A 10,593-nucleotide genomic window follows, 5' to 3' on the forward strand; every position below is an offset into this window, starting at 1 on the left:
TCCTGGCGAGACAGGCTTGGCGTTTGCTAACTAATCCCACCAGCTTGTGTGTGCAGGTTCTCAAGGCACGGTACTATCACGACGGGTGCCTCGAAGATACGGTATTCTCGGGGAATGCATCTCCGACTTGGCAGGCGATTTAGCACGGCCTCGAGCTCTTGAAAAAGGGCATCATATGACACGTCGGGGGTGGGCAGGACATCCGCATTTGGCGAGACCGGTGGCTGCCTAGGGAGCCATCACGCCAACCCATATCCCTGCAGGGTACGTGCCGCCTAAGGAGGGTAGCGGAGCTCCTGGATGGCGAGGGGTCCTGGCGCATGGACCTGCTCCGTCGCTACTTCCTCCCTGCGGATGTCGACATCATCACCAGTATCCGTACGTCGACCCGCGTCACCGAGGATATTATTGCATGGGCACCGGAGAGGAACGGTATCTTCACCGTTCGGTCCGCCTACCGCCTGGCCATGGACGAGCGCGAGCGTCCTTCGGCTTCCGCCACGAGCAGGGCACCGGATGGTCGTTGCGCCATCTAGAAGATCATATGGGGGTGCCCTGCTCCCCCTAAGGTACGCGTGTTCGCTTGGAGAGTCGTCACCAACTCACTTGCTACTTGGGCCAATAAAGCCTCGCGACACCTCGAGCTTACTGACATTTGCCCCTTGTGTGGTGTTGAATGCGAGGATGGATTCCATGCGCTTTGCAGGTGTCCCCTGGCAAGAGAGCTCTGGCGAGTTATGACCTTGGACTGGAACATCCCCAAGGTGGAGTCCATTGTCAACACTGGCCCAGAGTGGATCTTTTCACTGCTGGACCCCTTGGATGAGACGGCGAGACTGGTGGTGCTCATGACCATGTGGAGAGTATGGCATGTTCGCAATGAGATCACACATGACAAGGCGCCGCCCACTGCCGAAGCCTCTCGACGCTTTTTGCACGGATACATCAACTCACTCTTGTGCATACAGCAACATCCTGATGGTAACCTAGAGAAAGGGAAGATGGTGGTCCTGCCTTCACCACCACGCGCTCCAGAAAGTACGGCGCCCAAGGTGCGCGCACACTGGGTACCGCCCCAGCCGGGCTGGGTTAAGTTGAACACGGATGGGAGCTACATAGCGGCCACAGGTGCGACGGGAGGAGGTATGATCCTGTGTGATGACAGAGGCGAGATCATCTACAGCGCATGTAGGGAGCTACGTACATGCAGCAACGCTTTAGAAGCGGAGCTAGCAGCGTGCAGAGAAGGCTTGGAGCTGGCCTTGCACCGATCTAGCCTACCTATTCTGGTTGAGGTGGATAGCGCGGAGGCGGTGTCGATGATTACAGCACGCGAGATGGATAGATCATCACATTGTGCACTTATAGAGGAGATTCGTAGGTTGGCTCGAAGCGATGCTAGGGAGATCTCTTTTACTCTTTGTAGCCGTCTGCAGAACAGGATTAGTCATGAGCTGGCCGCCTATGGCCGTAGCACTCCGCGCACAGCAGTCTGGCTTACTGTCGGGATGAATTTTGTTGTAAACCTGGCTCTCGCTGAGAAGTCTCCTTGAGTAATGAGAATTCCTTTTTTCCCGAAAAAAATGTTCTAAACTCTGAATAAAGGAGCAGTTATCTATAAAAAAAGATGAACTCTTATTACAATCGTTTTTCAAAAAAAAAATTATGGGGTAGGATGGCCGGAGTAGCCGCCTTGACCAGTTCGTGCGTCACTGATCACGTGTGTAAAACTCTTGTGCTTGTTTCACCCGTGTAAAATAAAGGAGGAGAGCCCTTCAAAAAAAAAAGGAGGAGAGGCGTCTGTTGAACGGACTCTGATCACGCGTGTAAAACTCCTGTGCTCGTTTCAGAAGCTGGTCTAAAAGCCAGAAAGGTCTGACCGCCTCCGCCTCCGCGTACGTCCCCAACTCGGTCGAACGCCGCCGCTGCCGCCGCCGGGGCTCTCCACCGCGATCCCAGATGGCGGCGCGAATCGCGATCATCAACGAGGATAGGTGCAAGCCCAAGAAGTGCCGCCAGGAGTGCAGGAAGAGCTGCCCCGTCGTCAAGACCGGTGAGGACCCATCATCCCGTACTCTCTCTCGTGTAAAGCCCTAAATCCGCCCTTCGCGTCGTGGTCTCGATTTGGCCGGCGCTGATCGATGCGCTCCTTCCCGTGCTCGTTGGCGAATTGGGCACAGCCTCGATTTCTATGAGCTCTCAATTTGCTGGCCATAATCAACTTGTTTACGCCCCGGCGGCTCGGGAATCAAATTCCCCACGATCGACCCCACCGGCGTCGGGGCATCTCATATGAGCGCCTTGTGCTGCTGCATATTAAGTTGTTTTGACACGATTATATTCTCCGTGAAGTAAATCCACCTATCTTCCTGCCTTCAACTGGATTGTTATGACAACGTCGTGAGATGGTGGTTTATTATGCAGGGAAGCATTGTATTGAAGTTACTCCGGCGTCCAAGTCCGCGTTCATCTCTGAAGAGCTGTGCATTGGTTGTGGTATTTGCGTCAAGGTACATGCCTTGTAATTAGGCTTGATCAATGTAGCTGTTAAAATGTGTGGTTCCCTATGTGTATGTACTGTTGATATAATTGTCTTATGCACTTGTGCTGTCTGCATTCCTTGCTTCAGAAATGCCCATTTGGTGCCATTCAGATCATCAACCTCCCAAAAGATTTGGATAAAGATACCACCCATCGCTATGGCCCAAATACCTTCAAATTGCACAGGTAATTTGCTCGAAAGGTTGCTGTCGTCTGTTATGCTTGAAGCTGCCCTTATCCAGAATTATTGCTGATGATCTAGTGCTTGCAGGTTGCCTGTTCCGAGACCTGGCCAGGTTTTGGGCCTTGTTGGAGCCAATGGAATTGGAAAGTCGACAGCTCTTAAGGTGTTATGTGGCAAGTTGAAACCTAATTTGGGGAAATTCGATGTATAATCCCTGTCTCCTACCTTGTTTCTTTTCCATGTGTTGCTACCACCTCGGTTTCTTTTGGGATAAAAAGTTTGTTTTGTTTCATCCTTCTTTTATGAACTGTGCAAGCGATTGTTATTTAGCTTTGTATCTTCTTTTGTTTTGCAGAATCCGCCTGACTGGCAGGAAATCCTTACATACTTCCGGGGGTCTGAACTTCAGAATTACTTTACGCGTCTGTTGGAGGATAATCTCAAGGTGCTTTTTACTCATTATGTTAGGTCGTTCAGACACTGAGACACATATATAGGAAGCTCTCAATGTCCTCTTTACAATAAAAGCACACTTGCTGTGTTGTTTTTCTGTTCTGTACCATCATATACATTGTTATAAAGCATCTTCGGTACACCCGAATATGCAATCGAAGTAGGCTAGTAGCAATGTTCTCTTCCACCTATATACATTCAGCCATAGGAGTGTGCATAGTCTAATATTGTTGAGGTCCTGGAGCTGTTACTGTGCTCTTAGTTACTTCATGACACATATTATGGCATATTATGACAGTCTGTTTCAGTATACGGTTATGTGCTGTGGTTTTCACTATTGAACATTTCTGATCCCACTCTACTTCTCTAGGCAATCATAAAGCGTCAAGACGTTGAAAGCATTCCGAAAGCAGTTCAAGGGAATGTCGGTCAACTACTTGACAAGTTAGACCAGAGGGGTGTTAAAGCTCAATTGTGCATTGACCTTGAATTGAACCAAGTTCTGGACCGGAATGTAGAAGATCTTTCCGGTGGTGAGCTGCAGAGATTTGCCATAGCAGGCACTGCTGCACAAAGTGCAGACATTTACATGTTTGACGAACCATCAGTTTACCTTGATGTCAAGCAGAGGCTTAAAGCTGCACAAGTCATTAGGTCCTTGCTTAGAGCAAACAGGTAATGCATATTTGTTACCATGATTATCTTCCAATACTCTGAAATATAAGCTTTTAGAAGTTCAGTATCAGCTGCTCACGTTCTGGTTTTGTTTTCAGCTATGTAATCGTTGTGGAACATGATTTGAGTGTCTTGGATTACATGTCCGATTTTATTTGCTGTTCGTATGGGAAACCAGGAGCATTTGGTGTAGTTACGCTGCCATTTTCAGTCCGAGAAGGTATCAATGTTTTCCTGGCTGGATTTGTTCCAACAGAAAATCTTCGGTTTCGAGATGAAGCACTTACATTTAAGGTAGGCTAACATATGCACACATGATTGAGAACCCTTTTCAGGATGAAGTTTGTTCTTATGTTAGTGCCAACTTTCAGATTGTTGAGGCCCAGGAAAATGCTGAAGAGATTGAGACATACCAGCGGTACAAGTACCCTACCATGAGCAAAACAATTGGAAATTTCAAGCTCACTGTCATGGAAGGTGAATTCACTGATTCTCAGATTGTTGTGATGCTTGGTGAGAACGGGACAGGGAAAACTACGTTCATCAAAATGCTGGTATGTCTATCTCCACTCCTTCCTCATCACCTCCCATCTCTGATCTCTCTGTCAACATTTTTATCGCTCAAGTCACTGAGAGTCTTGGAATGAATACAAAACAGTCGAAATATAAATTGTATATAAATCATTTTTTTTCCTCATGGCATTTACCATGAGGATCCATATCAAGGTTGTAATAAGTAATGGTGTCTGGTGCTGTGAAGTGTTTTCTCTACCTCTTCTGAAAACTACAGCGAGTTTCCTAGTAATGTTTAAATTCCAAAGGCAATACATAGTGTCTACTAGTAGTACTATAAGCATGCAACGATTCTGGTTCTAGAGTGCCATATCAGCACTAAGTTTTGTATAAAAATGACCCGTGTCAAAATTTACTGTTTTTTCGCTAACATGAATTTGGTGCTGATGGAAACATAATGGATACAATTGAGTTTTCTGTTAGTTCAGATTCTGAACTCAGTTTGATGCATTGTACTTTCTTTTCTACATTTTCTAAGTCAAAAGTGTCTTTTATTACTGTCAGCTTCCTGCAAAGTGTGCATTTTTGTCAAAATTAAGGTTTTACTAGTCCTCGTGATGATGATGCACTGGATGTCTTCTGATTTTATAGGTTTTACAAGATTCCTTAAGTTATGCATTTTTAATCTGGATAAAAGAAGTAATCTATTTGCATCCAATATATTAGACATCTGGTATCTTGTATTCATTGTTTGTTATGACTGTACAGGCTGGGCGGCTGAAGCCAGATACTGTGGAAGGAGCTGAGATTGAAATTCCTAAATTTTATGTGTCCCACAAGCCTCAGCAGCTTGAAACAAAATTCCAGGGCACAGTGAGTCAATTGCTTCATCAGAAAATACCAGAATCATGTACTCATCCTCAATTTAGGTCTGATGTCATTAAACCACTACAAATTGAGCAACTCATGGACCGGGTAGTTACAAATTTATCGGGTGGAGAACGCCAAAGAGTGGCATTATGTCTTTGCCTTGGAAAGGTACTTCCTTCTTTTGCCTGAACTTTTCTAATAGCTTTATAAAATAGATTTTCTTTATGAGAGAATAACATATATATTGTTTCCATGTTCTGTGGTGTTCAAAAGATTCAGGACTTCAGGGATTATTATTTTTGCATATTTAATACTTACTGTCCTTTTTGCCTTTTGTTTTTCTTATTGTATTATATGCAAAATTGATGTCCTACTCTATCAGTATGTACTGCTCTTTGCCTGAGTCTGCCTTTTAGGTATTTTATGTACTCCCTCCGATCCATATTTATTGACGCACACTTAGTACAATTTTGTACTGAAGTTGTACAAAGTATGCGTCAATTAATATGGATAGGAGGCAGTACTTTTTTTTCCCCTTTTGCTTTTGTTACCGTGTCGTTTAAAATCTTTTACTATATTGGATACTATATGCATGTTCAACAATCCATATGTGCTTCCCTCTGCTTAAGTGGGATTTTCAGTATATACCAGATACAAAGCACTTGGTCCTTCGTCCTTGTGTGCACAGAGCTTCAATCCTGTCAAACATATGCATGTGTTTGTTCAGACTAAGAATGTAAATACTGTCAGCTTGTGGATCCTAACTTCGAAGTTGTTCTTCAGCCTGCAGATATTTATCTGATCGATGAACCAAGTGCATCTCTTGATTCAGAGCAGCGCATTGTTGCCTCAAAGGTTATCAAAAGATTCATCTTTCATGCAAAGAAAACCGCATTTGTTGTTGAGCATGACTTCATCATGGCAACCTACTTAGCTGACAAGGTTATTGTTTACGAGGGACGGCCTTCTGTAGACTGTACTGCTAATGCACCTCAGACTTTACTCTCTGGGATGAATAAATTCCTATCGGTAAGTGCAGCTAGCCAGAGTTGTCAACAAAAGTTATAATAACAGCACCAGCTCAAGTTGGTTTCTTATTTCCTAACTTTGACTCTGAATTTGGATCTATTTGTTCATTTATCTTTCCATAGTGTAATCTGGTGGCTACCTCCGTTTCAGAATACTAAAAAACTTCACTTGGTGTTCTCATCCACTAATTTTTCTTTCTTTTGTTCAACATTATCTTGTGGCAGCAACTTGACATCACGTTCAGAAGAGACCCAACCAACTATAGGCCGCGGATAAACAAGCTGGACTCTACGAAAGACAAAGAACAAAAGTCTGTAGGGTCCTACTACTACCTGTGATATAGGCATCACGGTTGATACTTTGGAACCGTTGCAACTGCAACACACTCTGCCTGGGCTGCTTCTTGTTGGAGAAGAAACTGAACTGGATTTGTCCAAGGGGGAGGTGAGACACGGCAAGGGAGCGACGACTGGAACGTCTGGAGGAGCAAGACAACATGGGGGACGTCGGAGCAAGGAGACATGCCAACGCCGCCAGCAGGCGCAACATGTTAACCTCCCATGGAATCTGGTGAAGGAATGCAGAGAAAGGGAAGCAGGAAGTGCTGCAAGGTTGGATCGGATCAAGGAGCCTGCGCCAGAAGAAGTAATCCCAACCTTTAGAACCCCTCCTGAACCTGGAGTGCTCTGTCGGTAAGGAATCCGAGCACTGTCAAGCACCATGGCTGCATTATGATTGTACTGCCCATTCATGTATGCTCTTTATTACCTTTAATTAATCGATCGACCTTTTTGGTCTCAGGACTTCGCCCACAGTCATTGCAGGACGCTGTGAGATGAAGCAACACGTTTGATGGTGTCGAAGCCTCGGCACCGAGCTGAGAACTGCTTGGGCTTTTCTCTGAAGAAGAATTGGGTGTTGCTTGAACTTATGAAACTACTGTGTTTTCTGTAATAGGGTTGTACCAGGTTTTTTGCCCCATAGCTTGTATTCAGGTATGGAATACAAGCAGTGGGTTTTCCTGGTGAACATTGAACCCGCAATCTTCCTACCATTTTCAAAAAAAGTCGTATAAGAATTTGCCGGGGGGCAAGGTTTGCCTCTTATAATCCTTTGCCAGACCTGGGCGCTTCTAGCACTGGGTTTGTCCTTTTTAAGAATTTGCATAGTAGCATTGCATGAAATAATATCTGGCGTCTTTGGAATGCATGAATTTCACTTGAAAATTCCCATGACAAGCCCAGAAAAGCTACAAGATTAAATAAAACTGGTCATGTATGTCATTGCCAAATACTGACACTATGGAGCTACAGCTGCAGCTCAGACCACAACAAGTACTGTATTATCTAAGGTTAAGAACACAAGTGATACAGTTTCAGATTTTCAGGCTAAAACTCAAATTCCCTAACTAAAAGAACTCAAAGTCGAGGAATTTCCCTCCAGACTCCACATGGTCTGCCCCTGGCCCTGCTGGCACCCTCTTGCTGCTGTTGTAATTCGTCTCCACCCTGTCCATGGACGCCGACTTCGCCGGCATTGCTGCGAAGGCGATGGGCTCCACGGGCCTGGGCACGCCGGGCGGCGTGCTGCACCGGATGAGCGCCCAGTTGACACCCTCGAAGAAGGGGTGCTGCTTGATCTCGGCCGCCCCCCTCTTCACGCCGAGCCGGCCCTGGGGCTCCTTGGCCAGCAGGCCCCTGATGAGGTCCTTGCTGGCGCTGCTCGTCGGCGGGCCGCCCTCCGGGAACCGGAGCTGCTGGCCGACGACGTTGAACAGCGTGGCCCGGTTCGTCTGCCCCTTGAACGGCGTCTTGCCGTACATGAGCTCGTGCAGGAACACGCCGAAGGTCCACCAGTCCACCGCGCTGCCGTGGCCCTCCCCCTTGATGATCTCCGGCGCCAGGTACTCGTGCGTGCCCACGAACGACATGGACCGCGCGCCGGTCGGCTCCACGACGAGCTCCGGCATGGCGCCCTGCTGCTGCTCGCCGCTCTTCGATCTGGAGGCCGCGGAGGCGCTCTTCTTGCTGCTCCGGCCGCCGAAGAGCTTGGGCATGAAGCACGTGGGCTGGATGCAGGCGCCGCCGTTGGGGCCGGAGGCGCTGCAGGGCAGCGACGGCCGGACCAGCGTCGTCGAGGCGGCGCAGCGGAGGGAGAGGTCGAAGTCGGAGAGCATGACGTGGCCGTCGTCCCTGACGAGCACGTTCTCCGGCTTCAGGTCGCGGTACACCACCCCGAGCATGTGCAGGTACTCCAGCGCAAGGAGCACCTCCGCGGCATAGAACCTGAGCGAAAGAGAGCCATGTCAGATGCTTGGAACGAGAATTGTTCCACAGATTAGCTGCAAAGATGCACCGAAACCGTACCTTGCGGCGTGCTCCGGGAAGAGCTTGCCGGGCTGGCGCTGGCGGAGGGCGTGGAGGTCGCCGCCGGGGCAGAACTCCATGACGAGGCAGGCGAACTTGTCGGTCTCGAAGTGGGCGTAGAGGGTGGGGAGGAAGGGGTGGTCCAGCAGCTGCAGGATCTCGCGCTCCGTCTCCGCGCGGCTCAGCTTCCGGCGGCTCTCCAGCGACGCCTTGTCCATCACCTTCATCGCGAACCACGGCGCCCTGGCCGCGCCGCCGCCGCCCTTGCTGAGCTCGGAGAGGTACACCGTCCCGATGTCGCCGCAGCCGAGCCGGCGGAGCAGCCGGAAGTCCCCCATCCCGAGGGGCCCGTCCCGCGCGCGCGCCGCCAGGACGGCCTTCCACCTAGGGTCGCCCCCCTTGTGGGGCTTCCCGCCCGCGCCGCCGCTCCCGCCGGCGCCGGCCGTGCCGTTGCTCCAGTCGCTGGCCGCGCTGCTGCTGACGCTGGTCTTGGCGCTCCGGCTCGTGACGGTGCCGCTGGGCGCCATGCTGGTGCAGGTGGTCGTGACCGCCCCGCCGCCGGAGGAGCTGTCGCCCATGCTGCTGTGCGGGCTCGCGGCGGCGCTCACCGGCGGGGACGCGTCCCACACGATCACCGGCTTGGCCGCCGCCGCCGGCGGCGGCGCCTTCTTGTCGCCCCGCCCGTGGTCCACGGCGACGAGCACGGGGTCCATCTCGTCGACCGGCTCCGGCGGGTGGCTGGCCCCGGAGAAGGAGCTCCTCGGCGGCGCCCCGTCGTCGTCGTCCTCCTCCTCCTCGCTGGACGCAATGCTGAGCCTCACCTTGTCGAACCCAGCAAGGACCTCCTCCTTGTCCTTCGCGGCCGCCGGCTTGGCGCCGGCGTCCATGTGGAAGCGGAAGGCGTCGGGAAGGAAGTCGAAGCGGAACTCGAAGTCGTGGGCGGGATCCGGGCGCACCTGCGCGAGCTGGGAGCGGGAGCGCGCGTGGCCCGGGGCTGACCTCGGCGGCTTGGCGTGCGGTGGAGGGCGAGATGACTGCATCGCTCGCTCCTTGGCCTGGTCCTTGCGAGTAATGGAGGTGGTGTGGTGTAGTAACGGGAGGATGACAAAAGAGGTTGGGGGAGGGGGACACAATCACACAACTGCCGGGCCGCGCGTAATTCGTAGCGGGGAGAGCGCGTCTTCTTCTCCTTCTCTCTCTTGTGTGTTGCGGAGACAATGATGGCAGGGCAGAGCGGGCGAGGCAGTAGTAGTAATAGTGGTACTGGCTGGGCGGTGTATAGTCCTTCTCTGCTGCTTCCGCGCTTGGATTCTGCCGCTTTGTTTGCAGTGAACTTCCTTCTTATATTTGATGTAAAAAAAACATCATTCTTGTATTATTACCGTTATAAAAGAAGGTGAGTACCGGCGGTAAGGCCATCTCCAACGTCGACCCCTCGAATCACCCGAAAAAGCCGTCCCGTAAGTTCGGACTGGTCTGTATTAGTCTAGAGATCAATCCGGACATAATTTCTCTCACAACCAGAAACTAGAGACAAATGTGAGGACTTTACGTGAGTCCAAACAGCATCCACAATCGCTTCTGACCATCCAAACCCCTTCCTTCCTCGCGCTCACGCACGTTCTCGTCCGGCGGCAGCTGCACATTGACGTTGACTCAGAGCAAACACGACTTCTCACTGTCTCCGCCATTGAAGCAGCGCGTTGGCCCAGGGCACCGTCCGACTGAACACACCTCCTCGCGCATTCAAATAGCTGCAAGTTGCCCGCCTTTCTTCATTAAACCCGCGCATGTGCTGAGATACCTACTCCGGCCACACGTCTGTTCGCAAGCCGGCCGGCATTAAACACAACGATGGTTGGCTCCTCGCGTCCGCCTGCTATTTAAACGATGCCAGGCACTGAGCAAGAACCGCACCACATCTTCGGCCCCCATTTCCTCATCGAACAATTTTCTCCATAG

At 50.4% G+C, this 10,593-nt stretch overlaps 2 protein-coding genes across 3 annotated transcripts; one reads left to right on the forward strand and one right to left on the reverse strand.

Annotated features, from left to right (window-relative positions):
• The first annotated feature begins 1,815 nt into the window (after positions 1–1,815).
• LOC125513793 (ABC transporter E family member 2-like) lies at positions 1,816–7,371 on the forward strand. 2 transcript variants are annotated; one of them, XR_007286158.1, is made up of 12 exons: positions 1,816–2,053; positions 2,425–2,510; positions 2,630–2,727; positions 2,813–2,930; positions 3,081–3,170; positions 3,549–3,853; positions 3,952–4,147; positions 4,225–4,407; positions 5,135–5,404; positions 6,020–6,265; positions 6,490–6,957; positions 7,067–7,371. XR_007286158.1 is itself a non-coding variant. In XM_048678999.1 (12 exons), exons 1-12 carry the CDS (start codon positions 1,960–1,962, stop codon positions 7,116–7,118), a joined length of 1,854 nt encoding a protein of 617 aa, XP_048534956.1. In that variant the 5' UTR covers positions 1,816–1,959; the 3' UTR covers positions 7,119–7,371. The 2 variants fall into 2 exon arrangements, 1 of the variants encoding a protein (XP_048534956.1); XM_048678999.1 differs by having other exon boundaries at positions 6,842–6,957.
• Positions 7,372–7,585: 214 nt separating this feature from the next.
• Positions 7,586–9,903, reverse strand: LOC125513787 (serine/threonine-protein kinase D6PKL1-like). Its single transcript, XM_048678979.1, has 2 exons — positions 8,632–9,903; positions 7,586–8,550 (listed from the first exon to the last, which is right to left on the reverse strand). Exons 1-2 carry the CDS (start codon positions 9,669–9,671, stop codon positions 7,674–7,676), a joined length of 1,917 nt encoding a protein of 638 aa, XP_048534936.1. The 5' UTR covers positions 9,672–9,903; the 3' UTR covers positions 7,586–7,673.
• Positions 9,904–10,593: the final 690 nt, after the last annotated feature.

This window comes from Triticum urartu, chromosome 1, assembly GCF_003073215.2.
Source record: "Triticum urartu cultivar G1812 chromosome 1, Tu2.1, whole genome shotgun sequence".
Taxonomy (NCBI): domain Eukaryota; kingdom Viridiplantae; phylum Streptophyta; class Magnoliopsida; order Poales; family Poaceae; genus Triticum; species Triticum urartu.